General features: G+C 44.8%; 1 protein-coding gene across 4 annotated transcripts in view; it reads right to left on the bottom strand.

Moving 5' to 3' along the window:
* Positions 1-255: 255 nt before the first annotated feature.
* Positions 256-27,733, bottom strand: part of simc1 (SUMO interacting motifs containing 1) — a 110,754-nt gene continuing 83,276 nt past the window's right edge. For all 4 annotated transcript variants that reach the window (XM_038795608.1, XM_038795607.1, XM_038795609.1 and 1 more), the window contains 7 exons: positions 27,212-27,281; positions 17,643-17,803; positions 15,126-15,245; positions 12,102-12,230; positions 11,827-11,983; positions 5,571-5,658; positions 256-2,649 (listed from right to left, as the gene is read on the bottom strand). In XM_038795608.1, coding sequence (XP_038651536.1) covers positions 2,426-2,649; positions 5,571-5,658; positions 11,827-11,983; positions 12,102-12,230; positions 15,126-15,245; positions 17,643-17,803; positions 27,212-27,281 — 949 coding nt within the window. In that variant the 3' untranslated portion in view covers positions 256-2,425. The remainder of the gene's footprint in view (positions 2,650-5,570; positions 5,659-11,826; positions 11,984-12,101; positions 12,231-15,125; positions 15,246-17,642; positions 17,804-27,211; positions 27,282-27,733) is intronic.

Here is a 27,733-nt window from a genome sequence, read left to right as displayed (position 1 = left end):
GAGGGAGAAATGTGTACATGGCTTTATTGGATGTGGCGGGTGTTATCTCTTTCCTTTTTGTTGCTTGCTTTTTTTGTTTATGTAATTGCTGGAGGGGGGGGGGGGGGGGTTGGTTGTTGTTCTTTGGTTTTTACTATGGTTGTTTTGTTAATATTGTTTTGTTGTTTATATTTTGTGAAAATCTTAATAAAAATTATTTTTAAAAAATAAAAAAATTAGAACATTTCACCAACAAAACATAGCAGGAAATCTTTGTTTTAAAATACCAAGTGTTTTTAACCAGTTTTATTTTGCTCTCTTTTAGAACCTTTGCATTCCCACCAATTCAAACAACAGTGCATTGGAGGTACAGAATGACACATCATTTTGTGTCACTGTTTTTTTAAATACTGGTGAGGTACTGCTGCAATGATTCATTTATACTGTTATTTCTATACAGAAATAGGCGAACTTTGATTGAATTAATTAACTACCTTGTTAAAGACCTAGTATCAGCAAAGATGTTCAGCACACCCCTTTCAACTTGGAGCCTTTGGTGTAACTAGACAGATAAGATAAAAATCTCCACCAAAATCTGCAAGGTCCCACGTGAATCACTCAGAATCCATACAGCACAGGCCATTGGGTCCGTTGTCTCCTTGAAAGAGGGCCCGCTCCCATTTCCTTTCCCCACAGCACTGCAAAACTAACAGGAAGGCACTTTAGTGGCTCTAGTTTCTCACAGGATTGTCTCTCCATGTCCCTGTATGGCTGCCACACATTTTCTTTACTGGTGTACTCAACTTTTTTGTTTTATCTTTTTTAAGCTTAGAGTAAGCAGATGATAGCAGCCAATGAGCAGCAAATCCTGGTGCAACAGTTCAGCCAAACTTGTTTACTGCTCCTTGGTCTCCCAGCACCATCTGCCTTCCCCAATCCTTGGTGCTCCATATGGTACTATAAGTGTTGTCTGCTCATCAGCATGTGTTCTCTAACATTGCCAAATAAGGCACAGTGGAAATGACAAGTGAGCACCTGTGAAAAACAGGCCCAAGGTCCAAACCCCAATCCATGCATACACTCCATCATATGAGTTACTAAGCTTTCAAGCTCACCTTATATCAAACTAATGGACTATGAACAACAGCATTTTCAATGGCTTGTGAAACTGTCTAAGGTCACTGCATGTTACCAAAAATGAATTATCTTCTGACAGATACGACATTGAATTATTATTACATAAATACATCACATTAAATAAACAGGCATGAAAAATACAAAATTTAGGATTTTGGTAACTATTTCCTTGAATTAGTTTAAATTATATGAATTAAAAATTGTAATAGTGCAATATTATGTTACAGTAGAACCCTCATTGTCCGCCATAGTGGGGGAATCGCCCCTCTCTCCAGAGTACAATGGTATTTGGTAGACAAATAACCAAGTTATTTCGGTCTTACTACAATATATTGGTACAAGTAATGAAAGAAACATTGTGGAATTTCATTCTGTATGAAAAGGTGAAATAACAGAAGTAGTATAGCAGTGAGGTGATATCTCACGGAAGGTCTTGTCTTGCAGAAAATAAAGGAGCACAGACAATGAAAGTTTCACTATCGTATATGTGTATGCAACAACCCTGCAGAGATAAAACCTTATTAAAGTCAATTTTAAAATGTGACACATTTGAGGACTAATAATAAAATTGTATTTAAATTCATAAGGTTAAAAGAACATTCTGACAACATGAATGGGTGGCATAAAATTCTGGGTTAACCAGTCCCATTAATGTGAAATTTGGTTATATTAAATTTTAAATAAAATATTTATAGAGAAACTGCTGTGACATACAGCAAGTGATTAAAATTACAAACAAAAATCATCCGATTCCAAAGCAACAGAAGCTACACGTGATGTGAATAGCCACGGTATAAACTCCGGTCAACCTTGAATTTGTGTGGAATGTCTGAATGAATCATGTGAAGATAAGAGACCCTCCCAATTCTATTCCAAGGAATATGGTCTTATCCTTTATGAGAACTCTTCCTTTTCCCACCTCACACGTACAGAGTTTCATTTCAAAACATTTTGCTGAAGTCCGAAGATGACTGAAGTCTGCATTTCAGTATCCAGCTGAAAAGCACCAAAGCAAAAAGAAATACATTCAGTGGTGATTATGCCCTTGTGTGTTGCGGTGAGAAATATAGTTCAGTGTAAAAGTAATGAAATCAGATGGAGGTTTCTCTGTTCACCATTAGGTTTGCACGGCTGCCTCATAATGGCATAAATCCTAATGCGTGCGTTGCATATATGTCGAAGAACTGAGAACCTGAATTGCTTTTCAAATTCCAGATGGTGCATTGCTTTGTGCAAGAGATGTGGGTTTGTTGGAAGTAAATCTTGGGTCATATCTATAAAATTATCTGTTTACAATAAATTAAAACAGCTATGTTCCAGTTGCTGCACATAGAAGCAGAGCTTTCAGTAGATTGATCTGTTCTTCTAGTTGTGGATTCAATGGTGGTCCTAAATCACTGAGTACTCGATTGTAGAATACCTCCATATCCGACTGAACTTCTTCAGCAGTGATCTCATCATGAGTAGTGAGCACTGGAGGAGTGTCTGCCAGAACATATTTTACCCGTTCTGAGATTGAAAGCCTCAGGTGACCTAAAGAACATGTTCAAAAAAGATAAAAGAAATAGTGAGAAATGGTCTCAGTTCAAAAGTCAGGACGTAGAATCAGTACTTGCAACAAAAGTGAGAATGCGGATGCAGACCCCTTTGCGGTAAAGGTAGTGCTTGACAAAATATAAAGCAGGAAACTAGAGGTGCACGAAACAAGAGTAATGCAATAATGCTGGGGGTCTTTAATCTTCACATGGTCTGGCCACATTAGATTGACAAAAGGGAGGATGAATTCATGGACTGCATGCAAGAGTTTTCTAGAACAAAATGTTGAGGAACCAACTGGAAACAGAAGAGTCAGACAGAGTCTGTTTCTTTCCCCAAAGATGCTGCAAGAGCTTCTGGGTTCTTCCAGAATTTTCTGTTTCTATTTCACATTTCCAGCATTTTTGTGAATTATCTTTATTCACCTAAAAATCCATGAAGTAATTGAAATAACACAGACATTATAAAATTACTGCTTCGATTGGTGTAACATTACACAACATCTAAAATAATTATTTACTGTTTGAAAATGGTAAATTTACTGCAAGACTGTTAATTCTCATTGTTACAGTATTTAGGCAGAGCTGCTGCTTCGGGTGCAGTCAGAAAATGTTGTCTAACCGGTTAGGTTCGGCTGCAAATTTTCACAAAAATAATTCGCATGTACAGAATCACAAGATCTGCCATGAACCTCAATGTGCCTCAATGACTACTGTCCGGTGGCCCTGACTTTAGTCGTAATGAAGTGCTTCGAGAGATTGATCATGAAGCGCATCACCTCCATACTCCCAGAACGCCTTGATCCACTGCAATTCGCACACCGTTGCAACCGGTCCACATCAGATGCAATTTCCCTGGCACTACACTCATCCCTAGAGCATCTCGAAAACAAGGACTCCTACATCAGACTCCTATTTATTGACTACAGCTCCGCCTTCAACACCATAATCCCAGCCAAGCTCATATCAAAGCTCCAAAACCTAGGACTCTGCAACTGGATCCTCGATTTTCTGACCAACAGGCCACAATCAGTAAGAATGAACAACAACACCTGCTCCACAATAGTCCTCAATACCGGGGCCCCGCAAGGCTGCGTAAGTAGCCCCCTACTCTACCCCCTGTACACACACGACTGTGTGGCAAAATCTGGTTCCAACTCCATCTACAAGTTTGCTGACGATACGACCATAGTGGGCCGGATCTCGAATAACGACGAGTCAGAATACAGGAGGGAGATAGAGAACCTAGTGGAGTGGTGCAGCGACAACAATCTCTCCCTCAATTCCAGCAAAACTAAAGAGCTGGTCATTGACGTCAGGAAGAAAAGTACTGTACACACCCCTGTCAGCATCAACGGGGCCGAGGAGGAGATGGTTAGCAGTTTCAAATTCCTAGGTGTGCACATCTCCAAAAATCTGTCCTGGTCCACCCACATCGACACTACCACCAAGAAAGCACAACAGCGCCTATACTTCATCAGGAAACTAAGGAAATTCAGCACGTCCACATTAACCCTTACCAACTTTTACAGATGCACCATAGAAAGCATCCTATCGGGCTGCATCACAGCCTGGTATGGCAACTGGTCGTCCCAGGACCGCAAGAAACTTCAGAGAGTCGTGAACACTGCCCAGTCCATCACACAAACCTGCCTCCCATCCACTGACTCCATCTACACCTCCCGCTGCCTGAGGAAAGCGGGCAGCATAAGTAAAGATCCCTCCCACCCGGCTTACTCACTCTTCCAACTTCTTCCATCAAGTCTGAGAATACGTACAAACAGACTCAAAAACAGCTTCTTCCCCCCTGTCACCAGACTCCTAAATGACCCTCTTATGGACTGACCTCATTAACACTACACCCTGTATGCTTCATCCGAAAGCGGTGCTTATGTAGTTACATTGTATATCTTGTGTTGCTCTATTATGTATTTTCTTTTATTCCCTTTTCTACCCATGCACTTAATGATCTGTTGAGCTGCTCGCAGAAAAATACTTTTCACTGTACCTCGGTACACGTGACAATAAACAAATCCAATCCAATCCAGTACAATCAGGCAGCATAATAGATGGTAATCATTTATTTTCCTTTCAATTGAGAAGAATTCCGTTATATATAAATATTAATAATCTGATGCCGTTTTATTAATACAACTGAAACTGGTTCCATGCAAGCCTCACGTCATTTTTCTTCATCTAACTCCATCAATATAACCTTCTATTCATTTTTTCAGTTGTGTGGTAGCATGTTCCACATTCTAACCATTCTGTAGATAAAGACCCTTCTCCTGAATCTCGTATTGGCAAATATTATTAAAATATTATTGGGGCTATTTTATATTGATGACACGTGTTCTAGCCTTCTCTACAAAAGGAAATATTTTCTTTACATTTATCCTCTCATGCTGTTTCACAATCTTAAAGACCTCTCCCAGATCACCCCCTCAGTTCTCATTTTACAATGGTCCAGCTGATTGCACCCACGTTGGACCATTAGAACCTGAGCATTAACAAATAGAAACTTTGTTTATGTTTTTCATATCTAACATGAACCATTTCACATTTCAAAATGAGCACAAAACCAGATGTAAGATAAGAGAGCCATGGGAAAGTCTTTATTCAAGTGCACAAAATTATGTTAATCTCCCATTATATAAAATACTACAAAAACGTGCCTTTATGTATGAGAGCTGACTTCCACTGACAAATCCAAATATTATTGGCATGATCATTTCCAGGTTTACATTTGTGTGGTCATCAGATGTCTCGTTCCCTTGAGCTACGTATAAATTAGTCATTTACAGTATTAATAATGTTGGATGTGACCTCTGGTGTCTTGAGGGCATTATTTAGTAACATCAACATTATTAAGAGATACCAAAGTGCACTCTCAGAAACAAAAGTATTTTCTTGGCTTACGTTTAGTCACCTCTTGGTAGCTCAGAAGCAGTAAACAGAGAAGGTTGACAAGTTCCTCCCAATATTGCCATTTGCTTGAACAATGCTCCTGAGAAAATAATAATGTTGAATATATAACACAGGCAATCGCACACCCTCAACAGGTTCTTCCAAGCAATAGGTACATTAAGAATAGAAGTAGTCCATTCTGGCCTGCTCTGCCATTCTATCAGATCATGTCTGAGCTGCACCTCAACTCCATTTACCTGCCTTTGATCCAAGCATCCTCAACCAACAAATATCTATTGACCCTAGACTGAAGGGTCCAACTGTCCCAGTATCCTCCTCTTTTGGAGGAAAGAGGGTTCCAAATTTCTATTAACCTTTGTGTGGAAAAAGTGTTTGCTGATCTCACTTTTGAATGGTCTAGCTTTCATTTTCAGATTATGTTTCCCTGAATTTTGATTTTACCACCAGGAAATGATTTCTCAATACCTACTTATCAAATCTTTCACTTTTTTTCACTTTTAGCAGATCATCCCTCAATCTCTGATACTCAAGGGAATACAAACTAGGTTCATACAATCTGCCTTCATAATTAAGCCTTTAAGTCTTGTATCATTCCAGTTATTTTGCACTGCATCTCCTTCAAGACCTTGGTGTAGTGTCCAAAACTGATGCAGAGATCCAGAAGAGTTCTGAGCAAGGTTCCACAACTGAAGTAATACTTCTTCCTCTTTGTATCCCAATCACCTTAAGATAAAGACTAATATCCGATTAGATTATTTTTTTCTTTTTTGTTATGAATTTAGAGTACTCAATTAATTTTTTTCCAATTAAGGGGTAATTCTGCATGGCCAATCCACCTAACCTGCACATCTTTGGGTTGCGGGGGTGAAACCCACGCAGACAAGGGGGAATGTGAAAACTCCACAGGGACAGAACCCGGGTCCTCAGTGCCGGATGCAGCAGTGCTAACAACTGTGCCACACGTACCGCCCCTATCCAATTAGATTTTTGGATTGCTTTTTATACCTTCCTCTTAATTTACTTATTTGGACTACCAAATGCCGTTACACCTCTCAGTTCCTCATTTACCATTTGGAAAATATTACAATTTATTTTTCAAGGCTTTAAGTGGATGACTATTTGCCGGTATTGGATTCCATTTGCCATAGTGGTGTCTCATTTTCTGGTTGGAATTAAATGTTTGAATTAATTTAATGTGGGGCTCTCACCAGCTCCTTAGCTGGTGGGTGATACTCTTGTCACCTCGTTTTGGGAAGGCATGCTAAATTAAATTCTAATCAGACACTTAACTGGACAACATTCAGCATTTGCTGGGAGCAGGGGCAGAAGTCCCATCTGCCAAAAGCTGCTGGCAGCTCTTCATGGAATGGCTGTGGCCCTGAATGCATTCAGAAGTCCAAGAACATTGAGGGGCCCAGGACAGGGATAAGTGTTGGCAGGATAGGGGCCGTGGGGTGAGGGTTCAGCAGAAAGGGCAGTGGGCCCCCTCTTCCTGATGTCAGTCCCTTGATCACCTTTGAACAAAGGAACCCCCATCATGAAAGTCCCCAAGCGACAGGGTTTATTTTTTGGGCATTAATTGCCCTTTTAGGGACCACAATTGGCGGTGGAAAGAGAAGGCTTTCTCCAATCCTTCATCCACATACTTAATAGAGAAAGGGATGGTGGGATCCCCACCATTCTGATTACATGTCCCTGCCACCTAACTCGCTTTGGGGGAGGGCATTAAATTCTGCCCAATTTGTCTGTGTGATTTTGTACTTTTCAACTCCGAATTGCACTACTTACTGTCCCTCCTAATTTAGTAGAGTTTGGCTTTAACAACAAGATTAATCCCAGACCAAGGCTTTGTTTATTCTTGAAGGGAAATAGGGAACCAAATATTCTGCGCAAAATTTTATGGGTGTGTGCCGTACTAGGCAGTAGAACCACTAAATGCGGGAATTGATCGGGTGGAACAGAGGCTGGAGTTCCAGGGCCAGGCCATTCGGAAAGTGGAGGAGGTGGGGGGAGCAGCTTTCCTTGTTGGCAGCTGAGATTGGAATGTTGTGGGAAATCTAGATGCGGCAAAAGGAGAAGGTGGAGGATCTGGAGAATCGCTCCCAGAGACAAAACCTAAAAATTCTGGGCATGCCTGACGGCATCAAGGGAGTGGACGCTGGCTCTTAAGTAGCCACGGTGCTGATGGGGGAGGCCCCCGGTGGTCACACGGGCGCACAGGGCACTGATGAGGAAGCCGCAGGCGAACGGGCCGCCAAGGGCGATGGTGGTGTGGCTCTACCGATTCCTCAATAAGAATAGATTGAGGTGGGCAAGGCAGACAAGGAGGTGCACCTGAGAAGGCAATGAGCTCTGGGTGCACCAGGACCTAGGCGCGGACCTGGCGAAGAGGAGAGCCAGGTTCAATCGGATGAAGGCTGTCCTTAAGAAGGGGATGAAGTTCGGGAGCTGTACCCAGCCTGTCTCTGGGTAGCTTATAACGACTAAGAACATTATTTTGGGACACCAGAGGAATTGATGGAGTTTTTAAAGAGACAATGGACTGGCAAAAGAAGGTAGACATTGAACTGTGGAGGAGGGGTGTGAAGAGGTTTGTCTTTCCTGCCTTTTTATTGCCTTTTGTTTGTTGGTTGATGGAGAACTTCTCTCCTTTGAGATATTTTGTTGGGTTTCCTGGCGCGATACTAAGGATGAGCGTCTTTTTCATATTCCATTGTTGTTTGTTCTATGGACGTATGAGAGCGGGGGGGGGGGGGGGGGGGGGAGGCTCAGGTGCCTTGGGTGGGGGCTGCCAGGCTATCTGGGCGGGCTAGTTAACGAGAGGTCAGTGGAGCGTGGCCAGATGGTTAACGTAGGAGAGGGGGATGGGAGTATTGTTTGGTTCAGGGGAGGGGGGGCTGCTGACAAAGATGTGATTGCTGTGACGCAACAAGAAAGGGAGTGATGATGGTGGGCACCCCAGGGTGGGCCTGGAGAGTCGCGTGACACGGGACGAGGGCTAGCCAAGAAAGGATATGGTTGATTGGCAGGGGAGGGGGTGGGGTGCCCCCTGACCAGGTTGGTCACATGGAAAGTGAGAGAGCTGAATGGGTCAGTCAAAGGGTCAGGTGTGTTCACGCACTTGAGGAGCTTGAAGGTGGACGTGGCCTTTTTGCAAGAAACACACTTGAGGATCGGAGATCAGACTAGGCTAAGGAGAGGGTGGGTAGGACAAGTCTTTCATTCGGGACTAGATACGAAGATGCAGGAGGTGCCTGTGCTGATAAACAAAAGGGTGGCATTTGAGGTGGGGAATATTGTGGCTGATTCGGGAGTGAGGATCGCGACGGTGAGTGGGAAGCTGGAGGGGATACCGGTGGTTTCGGTAAATGCCTAAACCCTAAACTGGAATTATCTGGAGTTCATGGGGAGAGTGCTGGAGAAGATCCCAGACCTGGACTAGCACCGGTTGATCATGGGAGGGGACTTTAACAAGGTAATTGAACCAGGTTTGGAACTGTTGAGCCCGAGGTCAGGGAGGGTGTCAGAGGTGGTGAAGGAGCCGAGGGAGTTCATGGAGGTGGGTGGATCCCTGGAGGTTTGGGAGGCCAACGGCGAAGGAGTTCTCATACTTCTCCCATGTGCACAGGGTTTACTCTCAGATTGATTTTTTTTACGTTGGACAAGACTGCTGGTGGGGGTTGTTGACTCGGGTATTCAGTGATCATGGTTTCAGACCATGCGCTGCACTGGGTGGACATGCAAATGGACCGGGTTGGGGGGCCCAGCGGCTGCAGTGGAGGCTGGACATAGAGTTGTTAGTGGATGAGGAGGTGTACGAGCGGGTGAGGGTCGCCATTCGGAGGTATGCGTAACTGAACGATACGGGTGAGGTCACGGCTGCTACGCTGTGGGAGGCGCTCAAGGCAGTGGTTAGGGGGAAACTCAAATATGATCCGGGCACATAGGGAAAGGGTGAAATTAGCAGAGATGACAAGGTTGGTGTACGAGATTCTGCGGGTGGATATGAGGTATTCGGAGGCTCTGGATCGGGATTATTGAAGGAGAGGCAGAATCTCCAGATGAAGTTCGGGTTGGTGTCCATGGGGCAGTTGCGGAGGGCCAGAGGGGCAGTGTATGAATGCAGGGAGAAGGCGAGTAAGATGCTGGCCCATCAATTCAGGAAGCAGGAGGCGGCGAGGGAGATCGGAAAGGTGAAGGACAGGAGGGGAAGAGTGGTACTGGACCCGGTGGGAGAGGGAAGTGTGCAGCAGGACCTGGATGTCCTTGTGCACCGGTCGCTGAAGGTAAGCATGCAGGTGCAGCAGGCGGTAAAGAAGGCTTATGGTATGTTGGCCTTCATTTGGAGAGGTTTTGAGTACAGAAGCAGGGATGTGTTGCTGCAATTATCCAGGGCCTTAGTGAGGCCGCAGCGAAAATATTGTGCGCAGTTTTGGTCTCCTTTTCTGAGGAAGGATGTTCTTGCTCTCGAGGGAATGCAGCGAAAGTTTACCAGACTGATTCCAGGGATGCCGGGGCTGTTATATGAGGAGAGATTGACTAGGTTGGGATTGTTCTCGCTGGAATTCAGAAGAATGAGGGGGGATCTCATAGAGACATAAAATTCTAACAGGACTAGACAGGGTAGATGCAGGGAAGATGTTCCCAATGATGGGTGTGACCAGAACCAGGGGTCACAGTCTGAGGATTCAGGGTAAACCATTTTGGACAGAGATGAGGAGACATTTCTTCACCTAAAGAGTGGTGAGCCTATGGAATTCATTACCACAGGAAGTAGTTGATGCTAAACATTGAATATATTCAAGAGGCGGCTAGATATAACACTTGGGGAGAATGGGATCAAAGGCTATGGGGAGAAAGCAGGATTAGGCTATTGAGTTGGATGTTCAGCCATGGTCTTGATAAATAGCGGAGCAGGCTCAAAGGGCTAAAAGGCCTCCTACTGCTCCTAACGTGGGGGCGGCCTCTTGCAGGGGTACGAGTTAAGGGGCATTTGTAATAGAGCCTCTGCCATTCTCGCTGGCCAAGTACTCCACGAGCCCTGTGGTGGTGGCGGCCCTCAGGGTGTGGGGACAGTGACGGCAGGATCGGAGGTTGGAAGATGCGTCGGTGTTGGTACTGATTTATGGCAATCACAGATTTGCACGTGAGGTTTCAGGGGTGGCAACAGGCAGGGGTTGAGCGGTTTGGCGACCTCTTTGTGGGGGGCAACTTTGCGGGTTTAGATGACTTGGAGGAGGAATATGAGCTATGCAGTGGGAACGGGTTTAGATACTTAAAGGTATCTGAACTTTGTGAGGAAGCAAGTGCCTTTCTTTCCAGATTTGCCCTCTGGACTACAGGGCAAAGTGTTATTGAGGGAAGAAATGGGGTGGGCAAGGTGTCCGAGATCTACAAGCAGGTAATGGACTGGGAGGGAGCCCCGTTAAGGGATGTCAAGCGGAAATGAAGGCTGGGTTGTGAGCCGGGTGAATGCATCCTCACCGTACGCGAGGCTCAGCCTTAAACAGTTTAAAGTAGTTCATAGGGCACACATGATGGTGGCCATTATAAGCAGATTCTTTGAGTGGGTTGCAGACATGTGTGGGCGGTGCGCGAGGAGGCCCACGTACCATGTTCACATGTTTTGGACATGTCTGAAACGTAAGGGGTTCTGGCAGGGGCTCGCGAACGTGATGTCCAAGGTGCTAAGGGTGAACGTGGTCCCCAGTCCAGAAGTGGCCATATTTGACGGAAGACCCTGGAGTCCAGGAGGCGAGAGAGGCCGACGTTCTGGCCTTTGTCTCTCTGGTAGCCCGGAGACGGATTTTTCTGGAGTGAAGGGACTCGGAGCCACCAAACCCGGGGTGAGTGACCTGGTGGAGTTCCTAAGATTGGAGAAAATCAAGTTCATCTTAAGAGGGTCGTTTGATGGGTTTTCCCGGAGATGGAAGCCGTTCATCAACTTCAAGGAGAATTGAGGCGTCAGCAGGGGGGAGGGGGGGATAAAGGGGCTAAAATGGGGAAGGCAGGAGAGGAGCAGGAGAATGGAATGAGGCGTTGGTTAGTTTTTTATTTATTATGAGGTTCCTGTTTGTTCTTGCTCTTGTGTTGGTTTGTATTGAATGTTCATACAAAAGCCTTAATAAAAATACTTTAAAAAAATAATAAAATTCTAACATATTTACGTATAAAGGTATAACATGTTGAGCCTAAAGCAGATTAAGCTATCACATGGCTGTTAGATGAAGAAAGAAAATGTACTTACATCAGTTTCTGAGGGAAATTTAGCATATTTAAGGAAATGTAGCACTTTTCCCAGTGACATGGGCAGAGTATTTTGTTTCTTGGTGCAATGGTGGAAGAGAAATTCTAGTAGCTTGCAGCGCAGGAGTTGGCTCTCCATACTTCTCAACACTGTTAATCTTCAAAGTTGTCGGGAAAAACAGAAATGCAAGTGAGCAACCGACAGGTTCAGTCTACAGAGCACAACAGTATGCTTCATTTCAAAGAATGAATGAATAATAAAGTTTTGCATCTTACCTCTGCGACCTTTCTGAAATGTACAGAAAATGTTGAAATATTGCTTCTGCAATTTTATTTGAACTGCATGTTGGAGAACGATCCACTTCTACAGCCAAGGTCAGCATCTTCTGAAGGAGACAAACAACTCTGGAGAACAAAGCAATGTAAGTGACAAGTATTCATTAGTTTTGTAGAATAAATAGGGAGACAGTGGCGCAGTGGTATTGTCACTGGACTAGTAATCCACAGGCACAGATTAAGATCTGGCTGTTGGTGAAATGTGAATTCAATAAAAATCTGATGATGACCATGAAATCATTGTTGATTGTCATTAAACGCTATCTGGTTCGCTAATGTTCTTTAGGGGAGCTTGCTACAGTCGAGAGTTCAAGGGTCAAATCCACTTCACCAATAGCCATCTCCACTTCACCTAGAACAGTACTGAGAGCATCAGTCAGTGTACAGATATCTCCCTGACAGAGAGAGACTGCGAGATACAGAGTGGATAGTCAGAAGCTTTACCCAGGGTGCAAGAGTCAATTACTAGGGGACATAGGTTTAAAGTGCAAGGGGTAAAGTTTAGAGGTGTGGGAGGGAAGTGTTTTTTACACAGAGGGTAATGGGTGCCTGGAACTCGCTGCCAGAGGTCGTGGAAGCAGGTACGATAGTGATGTTTAAGGGGCGCCTTGACAAATACATGAATAGGATCGGAATAGAGGGATATGGTCTCTGGAAGTGTAGAAGGTTTTAGGTTAGATGTGCAGCATGGTCGGTGCTTGTTTGGAGGGCCAAAGGGCCTGTTTCTGTACTGTACTTTTCTTTGTTCTTTGAAATCTGACGTCCTTACCTGGTCTGGCCTACATGTGACTCAATGTGGTTGACTCTCAAATGCCCTCTAGACGATGAACCAGTGACCCTCACGTCCCGTAAAATTAATTTTAAAAACTGAGGTGCTTTCCGCAACACATCTCAATAGCATCGGGAGTACTAAAATAACACTAGTAACCTCTTTCAATGCACCACTATAGAAGACAAGATGTCCATTAAAGAGGTTTAGAATGCATGATTGATTCTTCTTAGCCTTTTCACTCCTTGATGGAGCATAGGTCACGGACAAATTCTCTCCAACTAATCCTGTCTTGGAACTCTCCAGATGTCGTCTTGTATAGCCTTCGGCTCTCATCTCTTTTTCTGTATCCGACCTCCATGTGTTTCTGGTTTACCTTGCTTTTTCTTTCCTTGTGGGTTCCATGCAAGAGCTGGCCATGTAATATTGTTTCTTGATTTCCTCAAAGTATGGTCTATGCAATTTCACTTTTGCCTTTTTAATTGGAAGACCATTGGGTCTTGTTTCGTCTCCTCCCATAACCTAATATTATTGATGGTATTTGGCCAGTGTATCCCAAGGATCACTGTGTGGCATCTGTGGATGAAGGATTGGATTTTCGTCAACATTGTTTGGGTGGTCCTCCATATTTCAGAGCCACAAATTGATTCATATTGATATTTATTTTAAATTTCAAGAAGGTCACTATATCAAATTAATCCAACACACACATATAAAAAGTACAACATCTTCTTAGACAGTCCCTCTCAGTGACTGAGGAGTCCAATGTGTAATGTCATAGGTGGGGCAGAGAGTGGGTGAGTGGGTGCCTGAGTTGCCGTGCGCTCCATTCGCTATCAACGCGTAGCTTCAGCTTGCTCTCTCCAACGAAACGCAAGGTGTTCAGCACCTTCCCAGATGCTTTTCGTGGTCTTCAGGGAGTCTTGGGTCAGGGATTCCCAGGTATTGGTGGGGATGTTGCACTTTTTCAATGAGGCTTTGAGGGTGTCCTTGAAGCATTTCCTCTGACCTTCTGGGGCTCAATTGCCATGTTGAATCACTAAATAGAGCGCTTGCATTGGGAGTTTAAAAAAAATCATTTATGGGATGTGGGTGTTGCTAGTTAGGCCAGCATGTATTGCCTATCCCTAGTTGCCCTTCAGAAGGTGGTGGTGAGTTCCCCTCTTGAACCGCTGCAGTCCTTGAGGTGTAGGTACACCCACTGTGCTGTTAGGGAGGGAGTTTCAGGATGATGCCCCAATGACAGTGAAAGAGCGGCATTACATTTCCAAGTCAGGGTGGTGAATGTCAGGCATGTTGATGATGTGGCCTGCCCAGCGGAGCCGGTCAATGCTTCAATGCTGGGGATGTTGGCCTGAGCAAAAATACTGACATTAGTGCAGTGCGCCTATCCTGCCAATAGATTTAAGGGTCGTGCAGAGGTATCGCTGGTGGTACATCTTCAGGGTTTTGAGATGTCTGCAGTACATCTCTGATCCATATAGGAGGATGGGTATCATTACTGCTCTGTAGATCTGGTACTGGGTCGGTGGTCCTAGTCTTCAAACATTCTCTTCCTTAGGTGACTGAAGGCTGCACTGGCACACTGAAGGCGCTGTTGAACCGCATTGTCAATGTCTCCACTTGTTGACAGTAGGTCCACTACGGAAAAACTGAGACATCTCAAGGACGCGGTGTGTTTGTGATTTCATAGAGCATTTCATAGATCATAGAATTTACAGTGCAGAAGGAGGTCATTTGGCTCATCGAGTCTGCACTGGCCCCCGGAAAGAGCACCCTACTTAAGCCCACACCCTATCCCCATAACCCAGCAACCCCACCCAAGCTTTTTGGACACCAAGGGCAATTTAGCATGGCCAACCCACCTAACCTGCACATCTTTGGACTGTGGGAAGAAACCAGAGCACCTGGAGGAAACCCAGGCAGACACGGGGACAATGTGCAGACTCAGCACAGACAGTGACCCAAGCCGGGAATCGAACCTGGGACCCTGGAGCTGTGAAGCAACTGTGCTAACCACTGTACTACCGTGCCACTGTGCTACCGTAGTATTGTTCAATAACATGACCAGACAAAGCTCGTGAATAAAATGGTACATTACACACACACATATATGCCCAGCAGCATGAATACCGCAAATATATGCTATATATCTGCTGCCACAAAAAAGGTACGATTTCTTTTTGGTAATTTACCTTGGATACCTAGAGTCCAGTACCTGAGGACTATCAGGTGAGGATGACAGGGGACTATTTTTCTGCTGTATTTCTTCAGAGTCCTTGGAGATTGTATCAATAAGCCACTTGATGACACTTCTGTAACAGAAATTAATTACATAAAATATAGGAGTAAAATTAGACCATTTGCACCCTCAAGCCTGTTTTGTCATTCAGGAGGATTATGGTTGTACTTTTACACCAATTCTACTTTACCGTCCCTTTCCCTAAACCATTAGATTTCCTAATGCCAAAATATCTATCAATCTCAGGCAGTGAGCATTTACAACCCACTGAGGTAGCAAATTTCAGACCCACAACCCTCAGTGAAAATGTTCCTCATCTCAGTTCTATGTGGCAGCCCCTAAATCCTAAGATCTCTTCTTCTAGATTCTTCAACCAGTTTCTCAGGTTCTACCCAGTTAAGCCCTCTAATAACATCATCTCTCATTGTGGGAGCACAGAGTGAGTTGAGGACAGTGTTTCGAGGTACAAGTGCTGACGTAGAAATTTGGTGTAGGTGGGAATTTGTTGCAAAGGGAAAGGGGAAGCTGCATTTTATACCTTTTTTTCAGCCTCCTGGTGCTGGCAAGTGTTCAAAGGCATTAAATAGGTGAGTGGGTAGGAATTGGTTGCTGAGATTTAAAATGTTATTCCTCTAAACAAAGACAGTAGTTTAACAGATACCGAGGAGATATGGGGCGGAATCTTCCCATATTTTTTCACAGTGTGAGGCTCTGACTGAAAACTGGCGTATAGCTCGCCAGCTACACAGCCGAGCATTTTGTCCAGATTTTCAGGCACTCTGGGGGAATAAAAAGGCTGGGCATGGTTTATGCCTGTAGTCTGACACAGTGGGGCCTGATAGAGCCAGCAAAGCCCACGCAACAGAAATCGGGATGCCATCCTCCCATGCCAACCTGAGGAATGTCCCTTTCCCACTGGGGGCTAAACATACCTTGTTTGTTTTACGAGTGGGAACAGCTTCTCCAAATCTACGTTATCCAGCCCCCTCATGAATTTGAATATCTCTTTCAAATCTCCTCTTAGCCGCCTTCTCTCCAAGGAGAACAGACCCAACCTCTCTAATCTATCCTCATAACTGAAGTTTCTCATCCCTGGAACCATTCTTGTAAACCTCTTCTGCACTCTCTCCAATGCATTCACATTCTTCCTACAGTGTAGCTGCTCAGAACTGTACACAATACTTGGGTTGAGGTCTAACTAGTGTCTTTTATAAGTTCAGCATAATCTCCTTGCTCTTGTACTCTCTGTCCGTATTGAAGCCCAGGCTACTATTTGCTTTATTAACTGCTCTCTCCACCTGTCCTGCCACCTTCAATATCTATGCTCATATACATCCAGATCCCTTTGCTCCTGAATCCCCTTAAGAATTTTACTACAAATTTTATTTTGTCTCTCTATCTTCTTCCTACAAAAATGCATCACTTCGCACTTCTCCGCATTAAGTTCACTTGCCACCTGTCTGCCCTCTCCACCAATTTGTCTATGTCTTTTTAAAGTTCTCCACTATTCTCTTCACAATTTACAACACTGCCAAGTTTTGTATCATTGGCAAAATTTGAAATTGTTACCTGCACACCTAGATCTTGACCATTAATTGAGATCAGGAAAAGCAAGGGTCCCAATACCAACGCTGGGAACACCACTACAGCAGCTAAGGACTAAATTAAAAAGCATAACTACAAAGGTAATAATCTCTGGATTACTGCCTAAACCCAAGCAAATGGGCATTGGGTAAATAAAATCAGAGAATGGAATGCATGGTTCAAAGATTGGTGTGGGAGAAATGGGTTTGTCTTCACATCTACACATAAGAGACCTCTAATTTCTTCCATAGATCTTTACTCATCCAGGTTTCAGAGATATACAGAAAGTGGATAGAATGTCGCATCTTATGAGAGTTTTTCCTTGTTACAATCTTGAGTTTTCTTGTTATTAACCTTCATCTTCACAAAATTATTTCTATCCTTCTTGGGTTGTGGGGGTGAAACCCACGCAGACACGGGGAGAATATGCAAACTCCACATAGACAGTGACCAAGGGCTGGGATTCGAACCCAGGTCCTCAGCACCATAGGCTGCAGTGCTAACCACTGTGCCACAGTTCTTATTTCTTATGATTTTTCTCAGCGCCAGGGAATTTAGGCCCACTCTATACAATTACTCTTTCTCCTCTTCAAAAATGCATTGGGATCTTTTACATTATATTGACTTCACAAACAGGTCCTCTTTGTAATATTCCATCCAAAGTCAGCAGCTCCCAACAGTGTAGCATACTGCCCCAATTGTAATGCAGTGTCAACTCTCACACTAGAGCTTGAAGTCACAACCTTCAGACTCAAAGGCAAGACCATTATCATTCAATATAGATCCTGTCACTAATTTAATGTACTGACAACACTCATTCTACAAATGAGAAAATTCTCTCCCACTTACTGAAATAGAACATTTAATAAGCTTTAGGTCTCTATACCTTACATTCGAAAACTTGTCATCACATGATAGAACTGCCTTGGCTATGGTTTGCTGGGGCACATCATGTTTCAGCTGAAAATCATCTTCAAGCGTTTGAACAACATACTGCAGGAACAACAGTCGATCACTCTTGGTCAGAGAATGCTTCCGGTGAGGATCCTTGAAGTGCACACGTATATAAATCATGTACAATTAGATTAGTAGTGAAGAAAAAGATACATCCATTTCAGTTCATTAGCTGTAAAATGGCAGAGTACAAAGCTTTCCACTGCTGTTTAAGAATTGAAAGGGTGAGCTCATATTTGCGAAGTAACTATCATCAGAAACTATAAGAACATAAGAACATGAGAACTAGGAGCAGGAGTAGGCCATCTGGCCCTTCGAGCCTGCTCTGCCATTCAATGAGATCATGGCTGATCTTTCGTGGACGCAGCTCCATTTTCCCTCCCGAACACCATAACCCTTTATTCCTTTATTCTTCAAACAACGATCTATCTTTATCTTGAAAACATTTAATGAAGGAGCCTCAACTGCTTCACTGGGCAGGGAATTCCATAGATTGACACCCTTTGGGTGAAGAAGTTCCTCCTAAACTCAATCCTAAATCTACTTCCCCTTATTTTGAGGCTATGACCCCTAGTTCTGCTTTCACCCGGCAGTGGAAACAACCTCCCCGCATCCATCCTATCTATTCCCTTAATAATTTTATATATTTCTATAAGATCCCCCCCCCTTCTAAATTCCAACAAGTACAGTCCCAGGGCGCGATTCTCCAAAATGGAGACTAAGTGTTCCCGCCATTGCGTTTCATGACGGCGCGAAACGAGTGCGGGGCAACCGATTGTGGCCCCCACAGGGGGCTAGCACAGCGCTGGAGCAGTTCACGCCGCTCCAGCCTCCATTCCCGGCACCAGATGGGCGCCGTGCCAACCCGCGCATGCATGCGGGATTTCTTCAGTGCGCCGGCCGCTACGCAACATGGCATGGGCGTTCAGGGGCCGTATGCGCAACAAAGTAGGCCGGGGGGGGGGAAGAGATTGGCGGGCCCCGATGGCGGGCCAGACCCCATCTGAGGCCTCCCCCCCCCCCCCCCGGGACGGAGCCCCCCTCCCCACAGGCCGCCCCCGACTCTTCGAATAGAGTTCCCACCGGCAGCGACCAGGGGTGAATGGCGCCGGCACGACTCTGCGGTTTCGGTGCGGCGGCTCGGCCCACCCGAGCTGGAGAATCGGCAGCCCGCGACCAGCCAAACACACCCGCGCAAATGGCGCCGATTCTCCGCACCTCGGAGAATCGCACGTCGGGGCGCGGTTGTGGCGATTCTCCTGCTTGGCGCGGGGCTCGGAGAATCGTACCCACAGTCTACTCAACCTCTCCTCAGAATCCAACCCCCTCAACTCTGGGATTAACCTAGTGAATCTCCTCTGCACACCCTCCAGCGCCAGTACGGCCTTTCTCAGGTAAGGAGACCAAATCTGAACACAATACTCCAGGTGTGGCCTCACGAACACCTTATACAAATGCAGCATAACCTCCCTAGTCTTAAATTCCATCCCTTTAGCAATGAAGGACAAAATTCCATTTGCCTTCTTAATCAATTGTTGCACCTGTAAACCAACTTTTTGCGACTCATGCACTAGGACACCAAGTTCTTTCTGCACAGCAGCAGGTTTTAATATTTTATCATTTAAATAATAATCCCTTTTGCTGTTATTCCCACCAAAATGGATTACCTCACATTTGTCAACATTGTATTCCATCTACCAACTCCAAATCATCTATGTAAATTGTGAACAATTGTTGGCCCAACACTGATCCCTGAGGGACACCACTAGCTACTGACTGCCAACCAGAGAAACACCCATTAATCCCCACTTTTGGCTTTCTATTAATTAACCAATCCTCTGTCCATGCGACTACTTTACCCTTAATGCCATGCATCTTTATCTTATGCAGCAACCTTTTGTGTGGCACCTTGTCAAAGGCTTTCTGGAAATCCAGATATACCACATCCATTGGCTCCCCATTGTCTACCGCACTGGTAATGCCCTCAAAAAATGCTACTAAATTAGTAAGGCATGACCTGCCCTTTATGAACCCATGCAGTGCCTGTCCAATGGGATAATTTCCACCCAGATGCCTCACTATTTCTTCCGTGATGATAGATTCCAGCATCTTCCCTACCACCGAAGTTAAGTTAACTGGCCTACAATTACCCGCTTTCTGCCTATCTCCTTTTTTAAACAGTAGTGTCACGTTTGCTAATTTCCAGTCTGCCAGGACCACCCCAGTGTCTAGTGAATTTTGGTAAATTATCACGAATGCATTTGCAATTTCCCTAGCCATCTCTTTTAGTACCTGGGATGCATTCCATCAGGACCAGGAGACTTGTCTATCTTTCGCCCCATTAGCTTGCCCATCACTACCTCCTTAGTGATAACAATCGTCTCAAGGTCCTCACTTGTCATAGCCTCATTTCCACCAGTCACTGCCATGCCATTTGTGTCTTCCACTGTGAAGACTGACCCAAAAATCCTGATCAGTTCCTCAGCCATTTCCTCATCTCCCATTATTAAATCTCCCTTCTCATCTTCCAAAGATGTGGAGATGCCGGCGTTGGTCTGGGGTGAGCACAGTAAGAAGTCTTACAACACCAGGTTAAAGTCCAACAGGTTTGTTTCAAACACGAGCTTTTGGAGCACTGCTCCTTCCCTCAGGTGAATGGTGAGGTATGTTCCAGACAGCTTCTGTTGCAACACGACGGACTTCCTACAGAAACTCAGCACCCATGGACCAGTTGAACCAGGAACATTCCTCGTCACAATGGATGTCTCGGCACTCTACACCAACATCACCCATGACGACGGCATTGCTGCAACAGCCTCAGTCCTCAACACCGACAACTGTCAATCTCGAGACGCAATTCTGCAATTTATCCGCTTCATTCTAGATCACTACGTCTTCACCTTCGACAACAAATTCTTCATCCAGATGCACGGAACAGCCATGGGGACCAAATTCGCACCTCAATATGCCAACATCTTCATGCACAAGTTTGAACAAGACTTCCTCACCGCACAGGACCTTCAACCGACGTTATACACCAGATACATCAATGACATTTTTTTCCTTTGGACCCACAGCGAAGAATCACTGAAACGACTACACAATGAGATCAATAAGTTCCATCCCACCATCAGACTCACCATGGACTATTCTCCAAATTCAGTTGCATTCTTGGACACACTCATCTCCATCAAGGACGGTCACCTCAGCACTTCGCTTTACCACAAGCCCACAGATAACCTCACGATGCTCCACTTCTCCAGCTTTCACCCGAAACACGTTAAAGAAGCCATACCCTATGGACACGCCCTCCGTATACACAGGATCTGCTCAGATGAGGAGGAGCGTAACAGACACCTACAGATGCGGAAAGTTGCCTTCGTACGAACGGGATATGGCGCTCGATTCATCGATCGACAGTTCCAACGGCCACAGCAAAAAACCGCACCGACCTCAGAAGACAAACGTGGGACACAACTGACAGAGTACCCTTCGTCGTCCAGTACTTTCCTGGGGCGGAGAAACTACGACATCTTCTTCGCAGCCTTCAACACATCATCAATGAAGATGAACATCTTGCCAAGGTCATCCCCACACCCCCACTACTTGCCTTCAAACTACCGCGCAACCTCAAACAAACCATTGTTTGCAGCAAATTACCCAGCCTTCAGAACAGCGACCACGACACCACACAATCCTGCCAGGGCAATCTCTGTAAGACATGCCAGATCGACATGGATACCACCATTACTCGTGGAAACACCACTCACCAGGTACGCGGCACATACTCGTGCGACTCAACCAATGTAGTCTACCTCATACACTGCAGGAAAGGATGTCTCGAAGCGTGGTACATTGGCGAGACCATGCAGACACTGCGACAATGAATGAACGGGCATTGTGCGACAATCACCAGGCAGGAATGTTCCCTTCCAGTCGGGGAACACTTCAGCAGTCAAGGGCATTCAGCCTCTGATCTCCGGGTAAGCGTTCTCCAAGGCGGTCTTCAGGACACGCGACAACGCAGAATTGCCGAGCAAAAACTTATAGCTAAGTTCCGCACGCATGAGTGCGGCCTCAACCGGGATCTTGGATTCATGTCGCATTACATTCACCCCCCACCATCTGGCTTGGACTTGCAAAATCCTACCAACTGTCCTGGCTTGAGACAATTCACACCTCTTTAACCTGGGATCACCCCCTATCTCTGGATCTGTAATGATTTGATTACCCGCAAATGCTCGCATTCCAAGCATTGTCTGGCATCTTTGACTTTGTCTGTATAAATGTTTCTGGAACATACCTCTCCATTCACCTGCGGAAGGAGCAGTGCTCCGAAAGCTCGTGTTTGAAGCAAACCTGTTGGACTTTAACCTGGTGTTGTAAGACTTCTTACCATCTTCTAAAGAACCAATATTTACCTCAGCGACTCTTTTTATATTCTGAGCAAGTTTACTCAAATAATCTAGCTAGACTTCTTTATAGCTTTTTAAGTTGCTTTCTGTTGCCCCTTAAAGATTTTCCAATCCTCTAATCTCTTACTAACCTTTGCCACTTGGTATGCTTTTTCCTTCAATTTGATACTCTTCCTTATTTCCTTAGATATCCACGGTCGATTTTCTCTCTTTCTACCGTCCTTCCTTTTTGTTGGTATAAACCTTTGCTGAGCACTGTGAAAAATTGCTTGGAAGGTTCTCCGCTGTTCCTCAACTGTTTCATCATAAAGTCTTTGCTCCCAGTCTACATTAACCAGCTCTTCTCTCATCCCATTGTAATCTCATTTGTTTAAGCACAAAAACAAAAAGGTGTTTGATTTTACCTTCTCACCCTTCATCTGTATTTTAAATTCCATCATATTGTGATCGCTCCTTCCGAGAGGCTCCCTAACTACAAGATCATTAATCAATCCTATCTCATTACACAGGACCAAATCTAGGATCGCTTGTTCCCCCGTAGGTTCCATTACATACTGTTCGAGGAAACTATCGCGGATACATTCTACAAACTCCTTCTCAAGGCTGCCTTGACCGACCTGATTAAACCAATTGACATGTAGATTAAAATCCCCCATGATAACTACTGTACCATTTCTACATGCATCAGTAATTTTTTTGTTTATTGCCCGCTCTACTGTAATGTTACTATTTGGTGGCCTATAAGACTACTCCAATCAGTTACTTTTTCACCTTACTATTATGATTTCCACCCAAATGGATTCAACCTCATCCTTCATAATACCGATGTCATCCCTCATTACTGCCCATATGTCACTGATGTCATCCCTCACTACTGCCCGGATATCATCCTTAAATAACAGAGCTACACCACCTCCCTTACCATCCACTCTGTCCTTCCGAATAGTTTGATCCCCTTGGATATTTAACTCCCAGTCGTGACCATCCTTTAACCATGTTTTAGTAACGGCCACTAAGTCTTAGTCATTCACGATGATTTGCGCCATCAACTCATTTACCTTATTCCGGAAACTATGAGCATTCAGGTAAAGTACCCTTATGTTGGCTTTTATACCTCTGTTTTGAATATCAACGCCTCTATCAGTAACCTCTCCTAAGTTATTTTTCCTTTTAACTTTTCTCCTAATTTTCCTTATCTTTGAACCCATATTTTCATGTAATTACCTGCTGCTTCACTTTCCATTCATGTTTTTATTTCCCTTTTTATTCCTTTTAGTATTACTGGACCTATCCACTGAGCTCTCCTCAGTCACTGTACCCAGTGCTGTGGTCCTTTTTGATTTTTGATTATGGCTTGTCTGCCTTACACTTTCTCCCTTACTGCCTTTTGTGTCTGCCCCCATTTTACTTCCCTCCGACTTCCTGCAATGGTTCCCATCCCCCTGCCACATTATCATCAATTTCTGTTCACTTTAGTCCTGAACTGATCAGTCCTGAACTGATCTGGCCTACATGTGACTGCAGACCCACAGTGGTTGACTTTTAACTACCTTCTGAAATTGCTAAGCAATCCACTCAGTTCAAGGAACATTAAGGATGGGCAACAAATGCTGGCCTTGCCAGTGGTGCCCATATCCCATGAAAGAATAAAAAAAAAATCAGATCTATCACCATTCAATCCCAATCACTGGGAGCAAATTCTTCAATTCTCTGAGCACCAGCTCAATAATCAGAGTAATAAATACATTGAATAAGTTACTGATAACTCCACCTACAACTTGATGCATTTTCAGAGCATTCTAATTGACAAATCAAGATTCTTACGTTAGGGGCAAAATAAATCTGCACAAAGCATCTGTGGCCCATTGTTCGTGGGGGCTGTGTTATCTTCAGTGGTACGACTACTCATGACTTCTGGGAGTGAAGATAACTTTTTTTTATAAAATGTTTTTTTATTGAGTTTTCATATTTTATATCCAACAAATTACAAATTATTAGAGAGAGAAAGAAAGAAAGAAAAAAAAAACACGCAAAAATTAACATATTACAGGTAAGCATCTTCGTAATAACAACTGTGGCTGCCCCCTTTAGCCAGCATACATATTTTATATTCCCCAATATGGCCGAGGCACATGTTTATAGGCATTTATTTATAGTTTGGTTTTGGGCCTTAGCTAGCCATCAAACCCCCATAACGAACCCGTAGCCCTCTTCCCCCCCCCCCCCCCGGCTACCTTCCCCCGATTCCCGTCCATTTTCCCCTGATTCTTGGCCACCCGACTATTCTTCCTCTTGTACGTTGGCCACAAACAGGTCCCGGAACAATTGCATGAATGGCTCCCACGTTCTGTGGAAGCCATCGTCTGACCCTCAGATGGCGAATTTGATTTTCTCCATTTGGAGAGATTCCGAGAGGTCGGACAGCCAGTCTGCAGCTCTGGGTGGTGCTGCTGACCGCCAGCCAAACAGGATTCTACGACGGGCGATCAGGGAGGCAAAGGCAAGGGCGTCCGCCCTCCTCCCCAGGAATAGATCTGGCTGGTCTGAAACCCCGAAGACCGCCACTATCGGGCATGGCTCCACCCTCACCCCCACCACTTTGGACATAGCCTCGAAGAAGGCTGTCCAGTACTCCACAAGTCTGGGGCAAGACCAGAACATGTGGGCGTGGTTGGCCGGGCCTCTTTGGCACCGTTCACATCTGTCCTCCACCTCCGGGAAGAACCTACTCATACGGTTTCTTGTTAAGTGGGCTCTATGTACCACTTTTAGTTGCGTCAGGCTGAGCCTTGCGCACGTGGAGGTGGAGTTGACCCTATGCAGTGCTTCGCTACAGAGTCCCCACCCTATCTCCATCCCCAGGTCCTCCTCCCATTTCATTCTTGTTGCGTCCAGTACGGTGTCGTCCCTTTCTACCAATCGGTCATACATGTCGCTACAGTACCCTTTCTCTAGGATACTTGCGTCCAGTAGGTCTTCCAGTAGTGTCTGTCGTGGCGGTTGTGGGTATGTCCTTGTCTCCTTTCGTAGGAAGTTTTTGAGCTGCAGGTACTGTAGCTCGTTCCCCCCAGCTAGCCGAAATGTCTCTAGTTCGTCCAGTGTTGCGATCCTGTCATCCGTGTATAGGTCCCTGACTGTCAGTGTCCCCCCCGTCCTGCCTCCACCTTTTGAAGGTGGCGTCAGTCAGTGTTGATGTGAACCTATGGTTGTTGCAGATGGGAGCCTTGTCCGACATTTTGGTCAGGCCAAATTGCTGCTGCAGTTGGTTCCAGAATTGGAGGGTGGCTGTCACCACTGGGTTGCTGGAGTGGTTTTTGGGTGGGGATGGGAGTGCTGCCGTGGCGAGGGCCCGGAGGGAGGTCCCCATGCAGGAGGCCTCCTCCGCACGCACCCACTCGGCTTCTGGCTCCTGGATCCATCCCCTTACTCGCTCGGCTGTTGCCGCCCAGTGGTAGAATTGTAGATTCGGGAGGGCTAGCCCCGCCCTGGATTTTGTTTTTTGTAGGACCTTCTTTGGGATCCTAGCATTTTTACCCCCCCATACGAACGCCATGATAAGTTTGTCCAGCACTTTGAAAAAGGGGAGTGAAGATAACTAATGCCATTGTGTAATTCAGAGGGATTTGTCACAGTCATCTATTAACTGACTACTATGATCCAGTTATATGTAGGAATGAATGTATAGTAATATATAATAATCTTTATTGTCACAAGTAGGCTTACATTAACACTGCAATAGAGTTATTGTGAAAAGCCCATAGTTGCCACATTCCGGCGCCTGTTTGGGTACACAGAGGGAGGATTCAGAATATCCAATTCACCCAACAGCACGTCTTTCTGGACTTGTGGGAGAAAACTGGAGCACCCGGAGGAAACCCACGCAGACACAGGGAGAACATGCCGACTCCGCACAGACAGTGACCCAAGCCGGGAATCAAACCCGGGACCCTGGAGCTGTGAAGCAACAATGCTACCCACTGTGCTACTGTGCCACCCTATGTTATAGCTGATCATCTGGACTGTTGCACTGACTGATTTTGGAGAACAATGCAGAATAGTTCTCCAGAAGTATAAAATAATGAGGCCATGATTGCAGGATTTCCAGCTGAAATATGCTGAAAACAGTGTTCAGAATTCCCATTTTCTATGTCAATTTCAAAAAAGCACAAATGAATTCCACCACACTTTGAGAACATGAAATCATATTTATAAAGCTTTGATAAGGATGGCTACATTAAGAAATAGTGGCTAATTTGTGAGCAAGTCCTAATGATTTGTGAGGAAGTCCTAATGACCTAATGTGGATTTTATATTTCTACTTCAAAACTGTATTTTTTGTTTGTATGTTCGCTCACTCCCCTCTAGATCTGAAAAGTGACTCCTTTCTTGCATCAGTGGTACTAAGCTTTGATACTTCAGAGATTTGCTGCCATAGGGCTAATTTGACCTGACAAAAACACCACCAATAACAATCATTATGATTATCATTAGACTTTTCTTCACTAGGCTCCTATTGAGACAGTGTGTGGATGTTAAGTTTGAACTTGTCTGTGATGGCTCCACATAGCCTCAGGGTGTTATTGTTATGTAAGTACTTTGCAACTCCTGCCAGCACACAAGAACATTTCCTCAACCTTAACAGGAATATTGCAACCAATGATACTGTAGTTTAGGGCAGAAAGAGTACGTGAAGAAAACAGAGGAATGTATGAAAAACACATATAAAGGAATATTGTCATCTATGGAAGTGTGCAACTAACATAAAACTGATTATGTGTACCAATTCTAAAAATAAGCGCTGAGCTCTCAATTTTTCGAGCATCTTTAAAAGAAACTTATGGGGACTGTGGGCGAGATCTTCCGGATGTTCACGCCGGCAGGATTTTCCAGTCCTGCCGACGTGTATCCCTGCTGTGGGTTTCCCAGCACCATGGGGTGAAACCAATGGGAAATTCCCATTGACAGCGGCAGGACTGGAAGATCCTGTGCTGGCCAATGGCAGGCCGCCTCACACCGCCGAGAAACATGCCGTAGGATGGCCAGAGAATCTCGCTCAGTATTTTTAAAAGCTCCACATCTATATTACCTTGTTCTCCACATGATAAGCTAACAGGTCCCAGTCCCACTGCACCGTGGAAATATTTGCAGGATGTAGTCTATTTAAAATACAATGAAATATTTATTAGATTATTTTAAAAATCAATCCGCAGGTCAACAGTTAAAAGCAATAATTCACACATGATGTAACATAACAGTTAGCTCATACAATAGATCACAGAATTCAAAATTGATTTTAACACATTTCTTCGAATGGTTCATTGGTTAAATATTTTGCTGCTTTAGCACTAAACTAGAGCCTGAGAGCTTCTCTACGCTCTTCTGTTTTTTTTTAAGGCCTTCCCTATCTCTGTAATCTCCTCCAGTTCCACAAACTTCCGAAGTAACCACTCTCGTCTACATCTGCTCTCTCTCTCTCTTGAATCTCCAATTTTAGTTGCTCCACCAGTGGGAGCCATGTTTCACCTGCCTAGGTCTTAAACTCTGGAGTTCCCTCCCTAAACCTATATGCCTTTCTACCATTATTTTTCCTTTCACATGCTCCTTAAAA

Source organism: Scyliorhinus canicula, chromosome 4 (genome assembly GCF_902713615.1).
Source record: "Scyliorhinus canicula chromosome 4, sScyCan1.1, whole genome shotgun sequence".
In the NCBI taxonomy this organism is placed as follows: domain Eukaryota; kingdom Metazoa; phylum Chordata; class Chondrichthyes; order Carcharhiniformes; family Scyliorhinidae; genus Scyliorhinus; species Scyliorhinus canicula.
Note: the sequence above shows the minus strand (reverse complement) of the source record. Positions and strands in the feature narration are given on the sequence as shown.